We start from the raw sequence: 18770 nt of genomic DNA, 5'->3' as shown, positions 1-18770 counted from the left end.
AGGAACCAAGTAAATGCAACGGAAAGGTTTGAAGTTACAAACTTTGAGGAAAATCTATTTTAAATGCAGAAACCAGTTTTGAGATGAAGTTGATGAGAACAGAACACAAGATCATTTTTCCACTGATGGCACATGTAATTTTGTAATGGATATCTGTTTCTGACTTGGCAAATGCACCGAACAACATAAATCAACCCAAAACGTTAGGTAAATGTTTTATTTCAAAATCTCGTAGACGATTTCACTGCACTTTGTTCAATGCATCTTGGATTATTATTGTAAACTAAACACACATTTAGACCATGTGCATAATTTACAAAATAAACATAGGAATAGTTGCAAGAGTCTGCCACATGCAAGAACCTCAATCACATCAGCCCTTACACAAGCTGACATTTGGAGCAGTGAATGATGATCAAATCTAGATAGCAGGGTAATTGATTAACTGGAGTCAACCTGTCCTGACAGCAGCATCCATACAATCTAATGCTACGGTGCACCTGGACAATTTATTATTTCATGCACGAGCTGCTCTGTTCTAATGAATGTATTCTTTCCCTGTGAACCATTTGTTCACTGTGTTGAGGCTCCTTCACATATAGTGAACACAGCACAAAATGTGAAGATTTCTTGTGCAGTGGGAACATCTCAAATTCCTCTTCAGGCAGAGAGAAAGCATCTCCTCCCACTTTATTCATGTTATCCAAAACTTGAGTATGGATCAGTGGGCTGAACAGTCTGTTTCCATGCTGTATCTCTAAACTAAAAAAAAAATCCTGCTTTGACTACACATATATCATCAAATTGCAAAATGTACATATCTTTGTAATGAATTGCTTACTTTTAGAGGATTTATAAATATTATAATATTAGTGCATTAAAATAATCACCAGTAAAGTGTAGTTTGCAGAGATACCGGCTCTCTCTCTCACACACACACACACACACACAGCAATGTTTTCCAGCCATAGCCATGCATGTCTACATAATCTATGAAAGGTTTTCCAGTTTTCTGTATGTTGACATGATTTTCACTAATGCTACCAGATTTTCACTGCTTTTTGTTGTAAGCATCAATTTTGTTGCCATAAAAGACACCATTTTCTCATTAAGTACATGACTTCAGTAAAATGATTCACCAACAAATAAAACCTCCAGCTGCTGCATGGATTCAATGGACAGCTTTTGTATTCTTGGCTTCCAAGTTGTCCTCAAGTAAACCAACAAACTTCATCGGTCATTTCAAGCATTGCAATTTAATTTTAAATAATTCCCATTAATCATTTACTGATTGTAAGGAGCATGCTAAAATTGCACTGCATTGAATTATTCTGTCTGATTTTCACACGTGACAAATGAGAGAGTTTTTAAGTTAAAGTACTAGTAGCAAATGGCTCTTTTTCACTACGTGATATTTCAAGGTTATACATTGTGCGAAGCTAAATCCAACAAATGGCCATAAATTTCACTGAAGCCAAATGTGGTCACTCTTTATTTGGAGCCTGATAAAACTGTTTCCTCTTTTACTTTCCCCTATACCTTCATTCAAAGCAATCAAAAGTTGTGAGAGTGCTAGAGAATACAAGCCATTCGTATAACAAGAGCCAAAAGTTGCAACAAACCCCGGTCTTGTGCACAAATACACTGCCAGACATCCTGTTAGTTCCAATAACTTTGTGCATCTCATTAGACCTGGGAGTCGAGTGTTTTATTGTCATATGTCTCGAAATGGAACGATGAAATACTTGCAGCAGCACAACAAATGTGTAAATATAGGATTCTATAAGAACCATAATAAACAACAAAAAAAGTCAGTACAAAGAAAAACTGACAAATAAACAAACAATAATAGTGCTAAGTCAAAATTAATGCCCCCAAGACTATATAGTTAGTTCAGAGCCTATTTGGAGGTTGTATGGTTTAATAGCTTGATGGTTGTAGGGAAGAAGCTGTTCCTGAACCTGGACGTTACATTTTTCAGGCTCCTATAACTTCTTCCTGATGGCAGGAATGAAATGAGTGTGGCCGAGATGGTTTGGGTCTCTGATGATGCTGGCTGCCTTTGAGGTAGCGACTCATGTAGATCCCTCGATGTTGGAGAGGTTAGTACCTGTGATGGACTGGGCAGTGGACAGTGCTCTTTGGCATCTTATAATTGGGATTAGCTAAAATCACCTCTGATCTTAATTGCTACCACACTCCATTGTCATATTGCACTTATGCAATACATCACAGCCAGTCTTGTATTGGGCATTTTGTTTGTTTGCAAAGACACGTGCTATTACATTTTTCTTTTACTTGGTGGATTTTGGTGGAAGAAAAGTTACTTAATTAGCTGCTATACAAAACCATAAATGCAAAGCAATAAATATAAAAGGTCAACTGTACCATTTCCTCAACTCCAGATGTTTCAAGACCACTGGGCTTTACCCCTCTTAAAAGTTGAAGCCGTTTGCTTAGCTGTTCCGCCAAGTGATCTCTATTTTCAATCTCTGTAAACTGAAACACCCTCTTACTTTTAACACCTACAATTATTGGATTGGGGAGGAGACTAGTGTCCTCTATTTTCTCCACTGTAACCACCTGCCAATGAAAAACAAACATGTGCCAGAACTGTTGTGAACCACAGAAACAAGAATAAACTAAGATTAAACTGTTCTTATCAAGATGATCAGTGCGAATCTACAGTCAAGAAACTCAACCAATATGTTTCCACCTCAAACATTCTTTGCATCCTCTTTATCAGCAAATCAGATACTGGTAGAGGAAGTGAAGGAATAAATTTATAAAGATCATTGTAATAAAGCAACAAAAATAGTTCAGAAGAGTGTCAAGATTATTTTTCTCTTAAAACGTAACAAAATACATCAATGCATAGACCTTGAGTGGAGCATCACACCTGTGTATTTATGTAAAAATCAAATTTGTTAAACAAATTTACTTCTGATATTACAAGATTTCAGTTTCAGAATGCACAGAACTATGGAAAAATTAACTGGGCTATAAATGCAAAGCAATAATGCAAAGGAATGCAATGATTTTGTAAACAGGTCCCATTTCAGGAAGGCTCACCTCAACCTTCAGTACTTCAGCTTAGATTATTTATTTGTTCCTTCTCTTCCAGCATTCAAACTTGCTAGTTAAGAAGTGATGCAAAAGATGTTTGAGGTGGAAAGATATTGGTTGATTTTCCAGAATTAATTTCTTAACTGTAGATACAGTTTGCAGAACAAAAAGATAGGATTTACCTTCCAAACAATTTTTTTTGCAATGAGCAAGCATATTGATGCGTGCTCAGGAATTAAATATTGTAAATTAAATAATACTTCTTTGAGAGATCTACCAAAAGAATCACATGGTTATACAATTTTAAATTCAAAGCAAAGGTGACCAAGACATTGAGGTCTTGAGTGGACAATGTTCACAATACCTCTTGGAGTGGAACGATTACATTGCAGCTACCTTCCTCCTTGCTGGCAAAGCAGATGTAATTTTCAGATGTATACAATTTCCCAGCAGTATGGCACTGGCTATAAGGTGTCCACAGGAAGCAGTCCACTACCTTGTCCAAATTTTCCACCCGTGGAAGTCTGAAACAAGCCCGGAAATATTCTGTCTGGATCCTAGCTTCAAGATCCCTAGAGTAAAATAAACACGTTACAAATCAGTTCAAATGTACAAAATCAGGAAGTGTTGGAAACACGCAGCTTGTCAGACCTCAGGAGAGTTAACGTTTCTGGTTGCAGCAGCTTCATCTAAATTGGGAAAGAGAGAAAGCAAGTTAGACAATAGACAATAGGTGCAGGAGTAGGCCATTCAGCCCTTCGAGCCAGCACCGCCATTCAATGCGATCATGGCTGATCACTCTCAATCAGTACCCCGTTCCTGCCTTCTCCCCATACCCCCTCACTCCGCTATCCTTAAGAGCTCTATCCAGCTCTCTTGAAAGCATCCAACGAACTGGCCTCCACTGCCTTCTGAGGCAGAGAATTCCACACCTTCACCACTCTCTGACTGAAAAAGTTCTTCCTCATCTCCGTTCTAAATGGCCTACCCCTTATTCTTAAACTGTGGCCCCTTGTTCTGGACTCCCCCAACATTGGGAACATGTTTCCTGCCTCTAATGTGTCCAATCCCCTAATTATCTTATATGTTTCAATAAGATCCCCCCTCATCCTTCTAAATTCCAGTGTATACAAGCCTTAAAAGTTAGTTTTAAGTTGCAGAGAGATGGAGAGGATTTTTTTCATTTATAATTTGAATGTACAGTTTAGAATGCTATAAATTTAGACCGTGACCTTACATTTACAGAAATCACATCAATTTTGTGGCAAGACAATGAACTACTACTACTCAGTCTCATCAATACAATTCTCAGAACATTAACTTTATATCAGTCGACTGGACATTTTATCAGTAAGCTAACAGTAGAGTTCACCAACGATGGGCAAAATGTAAAGTGCTGAAGGAGCGTGGCAGGTCGGCCAGGCAGCATCTGTGGAGTGAAATGAACAGACCGTTTTGGGTCAGGACCCTTCTCCACTTTGTATTTTGCTGAAGATTCCAGCATCAGTTGTCTCTTGTGTCTCCATGCCATTGTAGCCATGATCTATTAATAAGTTGGTATATATAAACTTTTCCAGGAGAGGGCACAGTATTGCCATCAAGAGCAGAAATCCTTGTTAAAAATATTTTGCTTCCTGAGAAACACCAGAGGCACTGTCCCAACTCAGACCAATCAACATAAAGGGGGGAGGGGATCGAAAAGCAAGGTGGCTTAAAAACAAAATGACTATTCGAACCCTCATGAACTTGGTCTTTATTACATTTGTGCCTATTTAAAAAAAGATACAAATGCAGACATCAGAAGACCTAACTGGGCTGGTTGAACATCTTTCAAAGTTCAGAGTGTGCTTACGCCTCTTGCACAATACGGACTGCATCAATGCTAGCAGCTGCCACATTAAATGTCAACACTCCTCATTTCAACAGTGCCCATGTGCTCAGAATCATTTATAATTGGAAAGAAGGAATCAGCCTCAACTTGCACACCAGATGACTGTTGTCTAGGATTCAATGATATGCTGACTCAGTCCAGTCCCCATTGATTCACCTTCCAGGTGTCTCATCCTTCCCGCCTTCTCTCTGCAGTCAGCTCACTGCACAAACAGAGGAGTCAGCCCACGTTGAAGACATGTTGGTCAAGATGCATAATTCTTGCTCCTTGAGGAAAGAACCAAGTTACTGCCTGCTACGTTTCTCTTCCAATAGAAGAATGACCTGCTCAAGTTCTCTATCAACAGCTGCAGGAGAAAAAAACTGCTCACAAAGCATTCCCACTGTGAATCGTGAGATGCTCAATTGTTGCATTTTTTTAAAATTATCCTTTCCCACGAGTACAAACTCTGTATCTGCTGAAAGCAGCGATGGGTGTACAAATTTCAACTCAGCTCCACGATGAGATCAAGCTGCTCCCCGATGCTGCAGCTGTCCTTTCACAGCCATGGGCTGGTTCTGAAAGGCAGAGAGCAGAGCTGCAGCTGGAAACAGTCAGATCACATGGTCTTCATCTGTGTCTCCACAGCAGCTATTAGTCGCACAACTGTGTGCTGTGCGACGGGATTGTCATTAATACTCAGCAAAGAAGTGGACACATCGCCTGGGGTAGAGGTCATGGCTCGATGGCCCCACGCAAACCCCTGGCAAGGCTGGGGTAGAGGAACCCTCCTGATTTACCCATCACCAATTGCATTTGCAGAGGCAGGCCGACACCTAGTCAACCATCAGGTGCACCCACATCATCCTGAACCCCAAGAGAAAAGTCCTTATTCTTGACTTCTCAGGTGGCATCAATGCACAGACTCTTCCTGTAGCAAGTAGTGAATACTTTCTTGAACTTCCTCAGCTATGCTTCAGAGAGCAATACTGACTGGTTGCATCACGACCTGGTTCAGTAACTCGAATATCCAGGAATAAAAGTCCTTTCACCGTCTACAAGGCCCAGGTCAGGAGGGTGATGGAGTACATTCAGACTTAGCATAGCTTCATTTAACACACAAAGCCCGACAGTGCAGAACAAAGCCACCTGCTTGAATGGCACCCTATCTACTTAAGCATTCAATCCCCTCGACAACTGCCAGTGTTGAGAGTGTGTACCATCTAGAAAATGCACTGCAGTTACTTATTTATGCAACATAGGCAATCATCAAAACTTGCAACCTCTACCTCGCAGAAGGATAGGGCATGGGTACACACTTGTGGAATTCTTTGCCACAGAAGGCTGTGGAGGCAAAGTCAGTGGATATATTTAAGGTAGAGATGGATAGATTCTTGATTAGTACAGGTGTCAGAGGTTACGGGGAGAAGGCACGAGATGGGGTTCGGAGGGAGAGATAGATCATCCATGATTGAATGGTGGAGTAGACTTGATGGACCAAATGGCCCAATTCAATTCCTATCACTTATGATCTAAACAAACACATTCCCCTTCCACTATAAGGCACACACGTCTATTTGGAAACATAGACGTTTCTTCATTGTCACCAATTCCAAATCCTAGAACTTCCAACTGAACAACACAAGTGTTTTTTCAACAGGAGTGGTTCAAGGTGGCAACTCACCACCAGCTTCAAGTACAATTAGGGATGGGCAGTAAATGCTGTCCCGCCAGTCATGCCCAGATCCCGGAAAATGACTAGGTTACAAGGCAAATCCACACAAGATTCATTTAGAGCTTCCAGGACTGCCGCGCTGGCACAACACAAAGCAAAACTTAAAATTTTTATTCAAAGAACATGCAAATTAATGCAAACATGAATATGATCTTAAGTTCACAAAATGTCTCAGTAGATGATGGTTCACCTATCAAGTAAAGTGATGATCATTCAATAACTATATATACAGGTTGTTCATAGTTAAAATGAAGTAACATTTCTTACCTTTTTGTAATTTGTGTAGGTTCTTGTAGAGATGGATCTAATTCAAATGCCTCATTGTCCAGCAGCCTTCGAATAGTCACGTCGGCCAGCAGCTCCATAAGTCTGAAAGTTTCACCGATGTTAAGGAACATGGAGAAATCACGCTCTTTACTTTGAGTGGTCACTCTGATTATTTCTGTGATGAGAGTGTTTGAAGTCCTTTCTAGCTTCTTCACATCAGCCCAGGGCACAACAAGTTTCACTGAAATAACAAAGTGTAAAATTCAGGACTGCTGCTTTCAAACTACCTCGAAAAAAAACCCTGGTAAAACTAATCTACCAACATCTACCATACTTGAATTAAAAACACTGAAGTATTTAAGGAGATACATTTACCCAACAATACAACATAAAGGAAGCCCTAACCATCGCCAAATGATTAAATGGAAAGGAAGCATTTCTAGCAGTGGAGATAAATGCAGAGTTATCTTATTTGTGCATTTACTTGACCACTGCATCAGTTACTATTACGTAGAGTTCTACTTCAAAACAGGAGACACAAGAAACTGCAGATGCCGGAATCTTGACAAAAACACAAAGTGCTGGAAAAACTCAGAGGGTCAGGCAGCAGCTGTGCAGGGAAATGGACAGATGTTTGGTTTGAAACCCTGCAGCAGACTGAAGGACGAACAGGCCAGTTCAGGAAAACCTAGGTGATTCATTTAAACAACACAAGGACATTTTCTGTCAAAATTCCAATCACCTCAGAAGAAAATACAGCATTTACAAGGAACTAGCATGGCCAAACTCCTAGCCAGTTCAGACACAAAAAGTGAAACAAGCGGTTTAAAACAAAATCATCCATTCTCTTCTCTCAGAAACAAAGGGCTATTCAAACAAAATATAGTCATAGAACCAAAGGGTGGAGGTGGGGCTACAGTTATTCAACGGAAATGATCCGAATACGTAACTGCACTGTTTGTGAAAATTTTCTGACAATGTATATGGAATAAGACAAATACTTTACCTCCCAGCTACAAACCACACACTTATTATGATGGTGATACATGGATTTGTAATTATTCAACAATAATTTTAAGCATATCAAAAAGAGACTTGACCAATTTCTTTGCATACTATGGGAAGAAAATATCCATTGGACATGGGCTTCAGGCAGAATCTTTGTAATTTGTATTTAAACATCTCACATCCTTGGATGTCCTAGTGCCAACTATACTTTCCAGCAACTGCTCCTGCATCTAATTGATCAAATATAAAGACGGGAAATATTATTAGTTTTGCACGCGTAACCTGGAATTTGCACACAGAACCTGGAATTTAAACTTCTGTGCATGTTAACAACATACTTAACCATATTCCCACAATTATCTTGGCTCTGATCAGTATTCCCCAGACTCTTATAATATAAACTCCCCTGTGACACTTTGTCAGCCTTTCCCCAATCCATCATTGCAAGCCTTTTCCTGCCAGATTAACAATAGGATGCTAAAAACATTTTGAACTTGCTATGTAAATATGCCATTAAAGTAGGTGGACAGTTGGACGGAATACATTATTTCATCTTGCACTTTTCCTCCCCCACAAATGCAGTGACCTTCCAAATGTAAAAAATCAAATTCTTTCCCAGTTAACCCCAGTTTCCCTCCGTCATCACACCCATCTTTTGATGTCTCTATCATTTCCCTTTCTATATTATAGGGCCTGGTGTGTCGTGTGTGTGTGTTCTCAATCTCTAGCATAATTTTGTCTAGTGCTCGTGAAGCTTTATCAATGTTGGGGGAGTCCAGAACAAGGGGCCACAGTTTAAGAATAAGGGGTAGGCCATTTAGAACTGAGATGAGGAAAAAAAATTTCAATCAGAGAGTTGTGAATCTGTGGAATTCTCTGCCTCAGAAGGCAGTGGAGGCCAATTCTCTGAATGCATTCAAGAGAGAGCTGGATAGAGCTCTTAAGGATAGCGGAGTCAGGGGGTATGGGGAGAAGGCAGGAACGGGGTACTGATTGAGAATGATCAGCCATGATCACATTGAATGGTGGTGCTGGCTCGAAGGGCCGAATGGCCTCCTCCTGCACCTATTGTCTAACTCAGGAAGCTAAAGTCTAGAGTCCCCTTCTCAAGTCCCAGCAAAGCCATTGCAATGGTCTCGTGCGGAAGCACCACAGAATAATGACTCTGCTGCCACTGGTCACCAAGGGGCTGGATCCTGTGTAGCAGCCTCTCATTTCATTGATGCTTATTGTTTAAAGAGGAAACACGAGAAGCATTGGTGCATTGTAAACAGGCTCTACCGGTTTGATTGTACAAGTATATTGATGCACTGATTGTATTGTATTCATAAAAATATACATTGGAAGCAAAGAAAATGCCACAGCTCCAAACACCGCTCACCCCAGACAACTTAATCCACTCACCAATCTGTCAAGGAGACCAAATTGCACCTCCCTTAAATACTAATCAAACCCTTGAACCACTGATGATACCCCTTCTCCCCAAGCCCCATCATTCCCAGCAGCTAACCTTCACACTGAACCCTTCCTAATTGAACTGCCCTGAATGTTTCCTCCTTCCCAGCTTCCAGCCTCTTCCTCCACAGCTCCTCAGAAATGGTTCAGGTTCCAACCCAATTTCCTCTGTGCGTGCCATTGTATGCATTGTAGCACAGAACATCCATCACCCACACATCTTATTGTCTGCAACCTGACACAAAATGGCAGGGTTTTGGTAAATGTTGCTATTTCACAAATTGTTGCAATTTTAATTGCATCTCCTTAAAGTGCCTTTAAAGGTGTGGACCAAATCGTCCATCTATCCCAAATTTCTACACAAGACTGTAACAGAGGCAGAGCAATGATAATCAGAACTGGAATAGTAAAATCTCCACAAAATATATTAGACAAACTTTGGCAGCCCAAGATTGACGTCCAGCAGCATTATTACTGAAATTCATTTTTGTAAATGGAATATGAACAATTTTCAATTGCTGTGACTTCATTTTCTCAACAATCACTTTTATAATTAAACTGGGTTTTAAGCAGGGATAACATTTTTGATTAACAAGATTCTTTTTGGAATTTAGGCAAATTAATCAAAACACCAATCATCTAAGTTTCCTTGGTCTCAATGAATGGAAAAAGTTTGGTTCTTCCCCCCGCCAAGGTGATTTCTTCACAAGACAACTGGTCAAACAATATTCCCAATATTCCCATGTTTTACTTTCCTCTACAACGAGTGGAGAAAGTGTTTGGTGATGTATGCAAGATCACAAGGCTAATATTTGCTCCAAATTGCAGTGGGGAGAAGTATTTGAAGTCTGAAGAAGGGTCTCGACCTGAAATGTCACCCGTTCCATCACTCAAGAGATGCTGCCTGACCCGCTGATTTACTCCAGCTTTTTGTGTCTACCTTTAGTATTTAATAAATATTAAATTTTAATACATAATTGGATGATGAAACATTTTAATCTCATATCCGTGTGCCCGTCATCTGAAGCATCACACGCCAAACCACTAAAGTCAGAAAAAAAGTTTCCCTTACAGTCAACTTACTTGCATTCATCATCTATTCTTACCTTCTTTACCGAGCAGAAACGAATAGAAACAGAGATGGTTGATGCTGAGATAAATCCAACCTTGTCGAGGAACCCGCCCTTTCCAGCAACAACATGAATAATAAGTCACCAGCTTTTCCAAGTCTGGGAAATTAAACCTCGTCTCAAATTTTACCAAAGCCTCCCGGAATTTTTCGGGGTCTTCCTCTTGTTCTGCTAACTTGCTCCTGGTTTCTTCTGCTATAAGCCCCTGATCAAACAGATTTATAAAATTGTAAGGAAACATCAATGCAAAAGGAAGCTACATTTTCTACTTCACTGTTATTCTGGTACTCAAACTTGGGATACTGCACTGGCCATATTTTAATTACAATGAAAAAGTGTCTTTTTATTTATTGAAGAACAAAGTGCAGGAAATACTCGGGACAGGCAAGAGAGAAAGAGAGAGAGAGAAAGAGAGAGAAAGAGAGAGAAAGAGAGAGAAAGAGAGAGAAGGAGAGAGAAGGAGAGAGAAGGAGAGAGAAGGAGAGAGAAGGAGAGAGAAGGAGAGAGAAGGAGAGAGAAGGAGAGAGAAGGAGAGAGAAGGAGAGAGAAGGAGAGAGAAGGAGAGAGAAGGAGAGAGAAGGAGAGAGAAGGAGAGAGAAGGAGAGAGAAGGAGAGAGAAGGAGAGAGAAGGAGAGAGAAGGAGAGAGAAGGAGAGAGAAGGAGAGAGAAGGAGAGAGAAGGAGAGAGAAGGAGAGAGAAGGAGAGAGAAGGAGAGAGAAGGAGAGAGAAGGAGAGAGGAGGAGAGAGGAGGAGAGAGGAGGAGAGAGGAGGAGAGAGGAGGAGAGAGGAGGAGAGAGGAGGAGAGAGGAGGAGAGAGGAGGAGAGAGGAGGAGAGAGGAGGAGAGAGGAGGAGAGAGGAGGAGAGAGGAGGAGAGAGGAGGAGAGAGGAGGAGAGAGGAGGAGAGAGGAGGAGAGAGGAGGAGAGAGGAGGAGAGAGGAGGAGAGAGGAGGAGAGAGGAGGAGAGAGGAGGAGAGAGGAGGAGAGAGGAGGAGAGAGGAGGAGAGAAGGAGAGAGAAGGAGAGAGAAGGAGAGAGAGAGAGAGAGAGAGAGAAAACCCCAGCATTATTCTCCGGAGATATTGCCAGGCCTGTTGAGCCTTCCCGGTACTTTGTTTCTCAAATTTACAGCAGCTTTATTTTTTTTAAATTTTTCATTGGTTATTGAATACTTCAGTGTCGCACTAATTAAAGTTCTCCAAGTTGTACTTGTTGATCAAGTTAGTAGTTAGCCCCACCACAAAACATATAGACAATTAAATAAACATGATTACAGCACAAAATATTTCACACGTGCTGAAAATCTATACATGAAAGTCAAGGGTCAAAATCTTTTTAGTAAATGTTGTTATTTCATAAGCAATTGCCAAATGCAATAACAGCTCGTGAAATAATTAGGGTTTTTTTTTTGCTTGGTTGCAATTGGCAAATTGAAGTCAAGATTTGCTAGATGTGTGAGTTTTGCCGAGATTTCCACTCATTTCTACTCAACACCATGGATGTACAAAGCATAAAACTGGTTCCCCAAAATCAGTGCAACCAAACAGCCCAATGAAAGAGTGTTTGAAACAAAACAATCTTCATGATCAGAATGGATGGGGGAAAAAACTGTATAAATAAATTTGGATGAATGGACTTTATAAAAATCATGCAAAATCATCACAAAAGCTTGAGTATATAAACATAGCACAAAAAGTAAGGAAATTTGTGTTTGGTAGATTATTTCTTTGTTGTAACAATGCTTCTTGGCAATAAATCTTATACCGTTGGAAAGCCTGTTTATTTCCCTTTTAAATGGTGCCACATTTGTAAGGAACATGCATTTGTGGGATGAGCAGCAGAGTTGAGTATATGGGTTGCGCCCATGAAAAATTTGCCAAATCTCTGCCAATGCCAAACAGCTTATTCTGCCATTGACTCTTGTTCGGTGTTGTTTGGTGGATTGGATGATTGAAGTCTGAAGAAACAAGACATATTGGCAATTTAACAATTTATTCATTTAATAAACAGGAGCCACAGTAGCGTGTGGAAGAACCATACACAGCCATAACAGCCTGGCACCTCCTCCTCATGCTGGTCACCAGCCTGGTCACACACTGTTGTGGGATGGCATCCCATTCTTGTCAGCACCTGGGGGTACCAGAAGCTCAAAACAAGAGTCAATAGCAACAGCAGAATAAGCTGTTTGGCATTGGCAGAGAAGATTTGGCAAATTTTTCATGGGCGCAACCCATATACTCAGCTCTGCTGCTCATCCCACAAATGCATGTTCCTTACAAATGTGGCACCATTTAAAAGGGAAATAAACAGGCTTTCCAACGGTATAAGATTTATTGCCAAGAAGCATTGTTACAACAAAGAAATAATCTACCAAACACAAATTTCCTTACTTTTTGTGCTATGTTTAGTTCTGGGTAAAATTCTGTAATCTTTTAGCACAATTAATTTAGTTTCAAGTAATTAGATTGACATCCAAGTACAAACTCTAGGTCTATGCTTTAGTTGCAAACCTTAACCTCGATAAAACAACACAAAGTTGGCATGGTGCTAACTTCATCCAAATCGAGTCACAGAATGGATCAGGTTGCAAACTCAACAGTTGGCATTTGAATGAATTAGAGATGTTAGCTCCCAGAGAGAAAGGCAAGTACAGTAGCTGTGTTTTTAATACTCATTATTAATTATCTCAATTGATTTTTTGCTTTAAAATTTTTAAAAGGAAAAAGATCACAGGGGAAACGTACAAATGTTGTACGGTCAGCATCCATAATCGGGATCAAACCAGAGTCTCTGGCGCTGTAAGGCAACAACTCTTCCGCTGCACCACTGTGCCCCCATGTTTCAAGATTAATTTTTATTAACATCCAAGGTCTTAACAACCCTGGCAGTCCTCAACTTGGGGCAGGCTCTCACCAGCTCTGGAAGAGATCCTGAAATACAACAGGCTGCCTGAGCCAAAAAGGTTTTATTGCTCTTAATGCATTATTAAAGTTTTATTGTTCTTAAAGCTTTATTACACACTCTGCCAGTATAGCGCTGCAGGAAGCGATGTGACCCAGGGGCATGCCACCTGCAATTTCAGGCCTATAGAAGATCTGCTCCATTATTCTCAATGATTCCATGCTTCACGTAGTAGCACTTAACAGTAAGGGCACAATGTGAATATGAACCTTTACTATGGTGCATGTTCATTTTCACAAAATCCTGCAGTTGCTTTTACACAAGTGCAATGCAACATGTAACATTGTGCATTACCAGAATTTTATTGCTGAGAACCTACTTAAAGTAAAAAGAATTCAACCAAGGCAACTTCACATTTCTGCACACACACTGTTTGTGTGGAGGAACAAATTGACCATTTCACTGAAGTTGGGGAAACTGACCCTCCTGCACGACGTAAAATGGTAGTGATGTGAAAATGCTGATTATGTAAGTGATTTTCAACAGTTGTTCCAATATAATTCAATTTTTGCTTCTACCTTTACAGTGAATAAAGTATGCTTCCTTGTCCTTAAAGGTCCTGCACAATTGTTGCAGAATAATATCAGTACAGTTTAAAAAAATTGTATATAGCATAATCTTTAAAAATGTGATTGATACACTCCCATCCCAGCTCCCAGAGCATATCCAATATTGTTCTCAATATTGCTGGATTATTCTTACCTTTACTTTACCATGAACAAAGTTGATAACATCATCTTTATTGTCAAATACTGAAAGAGTGTGCAGAAGGTTCTGTTCTAACCATTCCCAGTGTTGCTGGATTTCTTCCACAGTGGCCCCTTGTAGAGAAAGATGTGCAAAAATGTTAGGGCATAAATTACATTTTGATATTTTGTGTTCAACAGTGAAAGTACCATTCAACATTATGACCAAATTCTGACACCGAAATGTGAAAATAGAAAATTAAGCATAATTCTTTAAGCAGCTTTTTCTCCAATGAGCTTCCTTGCATCAGCAAGTAGACATGTGATGTTAATTATCTCACTGTATCTGGCAAAGCTGATCTTCAACACCTGCCCCAAGGAATCACAGGAAGTAAAATGACAAATAAAAGCAGTTGCCAGAGATTTTATGTCCTTGTTTCTCTTGGAAGCAGCTATCCAATCAGCGTGCAATTTCTCATCAACACACTTTGAATATCCATTAGAAGGTTATTGCTTAATTGGATAGATAACATTAGGTCTTTCATAAATTTGCTCTTACAACGAGATAAGACATTACATGGTGCAGAAGAGGTTTAATGAATGCTGCCTGGATTAGAGGGTCATGTGGTCATAAGGAATAGGAAAAGATTAGGCCATTCGGCCCATCAATACTCTGCCATTCAATCATGGCCGCTCTACCTCCCCCTCCTAACCCCATTCTCCTGCCTTCTCCCCATAAACTCTGACAGAAGGACATTAGCTACAAGGTTGGATAACCAGATTTTTTTCTCAGGAAGGGTGGAGGTTGAAGAGAGACCTGATCGAAGTTTATAGAGTTATGGAAGACATGGATGGTTTACATGATCAGAATTTTTCCACCAGATTGAAAATGAAGATTAGAGGGCATAGCCTTAAAGTGAGAAGAGCAAAATGTAAAAGGAGATGTGTGGGGCAAGCTTTAAGTGCATTCACGATAGTTGTATTTAAGCAGCTTTTAGATAGAACATGGATATGCAGGGGATGGAGAGGTATTGGACATGTGCAGGCCGGGAGATTGGTTTAATTTAATGTCATTAAGCTGGAAAGAGTGCTGAGAATATTTATGGATGTTGCCAAGACTTGAGGGCCTGAGCTATAGGGAGAGGTTGGGCAGGCTAGAACATTATTCCTTGGAGTACAAGACATCGTTGGGCGATCTCATAGTGGTGTAGAAAATCATGAGGGGGAATAGATAAGATGAATGCACAGTCTTTTGCTCAGGGTAGGGGAATCTAAAGTCAGAGAATGTAGTTTTAAAGTGAGGGCAAGATTTAATAGGAATATGAGATGCAACTTTTTCCACTCAGAGGGTGGTGGGTATATGGAACGAGCTGCCTGAGAATGTTGAGGCAGGTACTATAACTGCATTTAACGGACACAAACAGCTACATGGATAGGAAAGGTTTGGAGGAATGTGGGCCAAATGGGACGAGCTTAGATGGGGCATCTAGGTTGGCATGGTCGAGTTGAGTCAAAGGGCCCGTTTCCGGGCTGTATGACTCGATGACTATGTTTGGCATGCATATTGTGAGTCGAAGGACCCGTTCCTGTGCTGCACTGTTCCATGTTTATTTCAAGTGGCAGTAATTGCTTGCATAAATCAACTTTCAACAATTTATATTCCAAAAATAGTCACAAACTTTAAGCGAATATAACAGAGGATATTTTCAATGGCCTAAATGGGAACTTCTCGTGTAAAGAATAATTGTAAAAGGATATCAGTATGAAAGGAAGTTTTGGTTCAGTTTCAGTCAATGTTCCCACAGTCCGGGAGATTATAGCAGGAAAGGCATCCCTTGAGAACGAACCAAAATCATATCAGATTCTGCAGAAATTCAGAGATGGTATTCAACAAATAAACTCCAGGATCTTTTCCAAAAATGGACACTACTCTTATGTACTTTCATATTGTAACATGATCCGTTCCACACAATTTGCTAGCACTGTAAGCTTCACACAGGTTTACATACCACAGGCAATGACCCAGTTCACTTGTGATCCTGGCATCTGATGCAAAATTCGGAAAGGTGCAACACGTGCATTGGAGTCGAGCACAGCATCTAAAGCACCCACCAGCAGACCTTCGAACATACAGAAGTGTGGTAATATTAATAATCTCAGCATGCAGCATCCAAAACAACAAACTTTGCCTCTCCACTCTTGCAGCAAGGAAGATCAGGAGAAAACACACTGAGGCTCTTATCATTTTGAGAATATTCTCATTTTGTTTTTTTGGCACTGCACACCAACAAGATAAATATATAACATGTGCCGTCACAAACTAAAATTCACTGAAGAAACCTACCTTTGAGTTATGTTAGACACTTTATATTTGTAAAGTCAGGATTTCAGTATTCTGCATAGTCACAATTTCATGGAAACAATAAACACCAAAATCATTTCAAAATACCGAGAGAATGAAATGAAAAGTAAAATGGTTTCGGCTATAACTCAGAACAGTCCATGTAACGTATCATCAAATGTTGCCCTGTCTCAATTCTCACGTTTTCATAAATACATTAAAAACAGTATCTGCGCAAAAATAAAAGGGGTAATGGTTTCATTGTGCTAAAACTCCAGCAGCCTGTTATCTTATTGTTTAGAGGTGCTGATTTGGCAACTGGCTCACCTGGTTTGTTCCTTACACTCCATTTAAAGCCACCAGGAAGCCATTCCCCAAACTCCATTTAAATGCACTGGATTTCTGAGAAAACTGATTATACTACTCGATAACCTAAAAATAGTGAATTAAAAAGCATGTTGATATATTAATGAGCACATCATCCCATCTGGGAAAGGTGCAGGTCCAGGGGGTGCTAGATTATCAGAGTTTTACTGTATTTCGACTGACCCAGGATTATTTAATTCCTGACAACTATCCTTAGGCCGATTTCTCTGCAAGCTAAAAGCATCCATTTTCCGGGGCTACCCATATCATGTAGCTCTACCTACACATGCTTATAATTCTTTCATTTCTTTGAATAATCAGCCCAAGACTCCCAACAATGAAACTAATGGGATATTTATTGTATCCAGTCATGAGTGATTTGATAAAGCACATCACTATTAGTACTAACTTTTAAAATATTTTTAAGATGTAGAGGGGAACTTGCAATAATAATACTATTTTTGTAAGTCAGGTCAATTGCATCCCAGGGAGCCCCTGTATAGGTTACATTTTCAGGCTCCACTTACAGACCTAAAAAGGTGTTGACGTAAAGAGCGAGACAGGCAGCATCTCTGGAAAACGTGAATAGGCAACGTTTTGGGTCATGATCCTTTTTTAAACATCCCTACCCGAAACGTCGCCTATCTACATTCTCCAGTCACTGCCTGATCCACTAAGTTACTTTAATTCCTTGCCTTTTTTGGAAACCAGCATCTGCATGCAGTTCCTTGCATTTACATTGTTACAAGCCAGATACACCAACCATGACCAGTGGGAGTGTATGTCCACACAATGTTTTTGTTCTCCCAAAGGCCTGCCACTCCTGAAGCTATTTTAGTATTTCATTCAATTGTACCTTGTTACTGCCAACCAGGAAGGAAATTACACCAAAAAGATATTTTTTAAAAGAAAGAGCATGCACAAGAAAGAGCCAGCAAATATCAATATTGCAAGAGCATAATAAATGAGTTGAGTGAACAAATGGAGCTGAAACTAAGATCACAAGATCAGGAATTCTTCAAGCTTCTAATGTACTCAAACTCAACCAAGCCATTGATAAAAAGAAATCCCAAAGGTCCTGGCATGAAGCCTTCTTTGTATTTCCTTTAATAGTTAGCTCAAGCACAAGCACTAGGTCTGATGAGGGAATGCTTTAATTAATGCTTGCATTGAACTTTGAGGTGGGAGACGTAATTAAATCAAACAAACCAAAAAGGTTCAGGGCCAAACAGGAGCTCTTGCCCATGGGCTTCCGCCAAATATGGCATTCATAAAGTAGAAAAACTGGATACAATCAAAAATATTTGGCCAAAAATATTTGAATACTTAGAAATATCAAAAGAGACGAGGCAGATTCAGCAGATTAATCTCATCACATGTAAAGAAACATGCATGCATTTTAAATATTTTGTGTTATCATGGTCACAAGAAAAGCGTACATGGGAATTGGAATCTGAAGGGTTTGTTGGGAGGATTTCAACCCAGAGGTTTCTCCTGTGTGAAATGATACCCCAATTCCACTGTCGAAGGGTGCTCATGGACATGGGTGATTCTGCATCATCTCTATCTCATTCAGACTCGTCTGAGCTGTTTCTCAGCGTTCCGATTACTGCATTCAAACAAATCCAAAGAGTTAAAAAGTGTTTAATTGTCATATGCATCAGGACCTGAACAATGAAATTCTTACTTGTTGCAGATTTAATTGTAATTGTAATTAATTTATTAGCCAAGTATGTAAAAACATACAAATAATTTGATTTGCAATACAGTCATACCAAAAAAGCAACAAGACACAATTACATAAAAATTAACATAAACATCCACCACAGTGCACTGTGATGGAAGGCAAATAACGTATTATCTTCTTCACTCCTTTTCAAAGGGATCG

The 18770-nt window shown here is 39.9% G+C and overlaps 1 protein-coding gene across 1 annotated transcript in view; it reads right to left on the bottom strand.

The window, feature by feature from the left end:
- The window catches only part of tbc1d8 (TBC1 domain family member 8), a 68540-nt gene that overhangs the window by 29379 nt on the left and 20391 nt on the right, over positions 1–18770 (bottom strand). The window contains exons 2-7 of the mRNA XM_078402600.1: positions 16185–16295; positions 14192–14310; positions 10508–10736; positions 6939–7179; positions 3431–3638; positions 2389–2583 (exon numbers count right to left, since the gene is read on the bottom strand). Of these exons, the coding sequence (XP_078258726.1) occupies positions 2389–2583; positions 3431–3638; positions 6939–7179; positions 10508–10736; positions 14192–14310; positions 16185–16295 (1103 nt within the window). The remainder of the gene's footprint in view (positions 1–2388; positions 2584–3430; positions 3639–6938; positions 7180–10507; positions 10737–14191; positions 14311–16184; positions 16296–18770) is intronic.

This window comes from Rhinoraja longicauda, chromosome 7, assembly GCF_053455715.1.
Source record: "Rhinoraja longicauda isolate Sanriku21f chromosome 7, sRhiLon1.1, whole genome shotgun sequence".
In the NCBI taxonomy this organism is placed as follows: Eukaryota; Metazoa; Chordata; class Chondrichthyes; order Rajiformes; family Arhynchobatidae; genus Rhinoraja; species Rhinoraja longicauda.
This window is presented reverse-complemented; position numbering and strand designations above follow the sequence as displayed.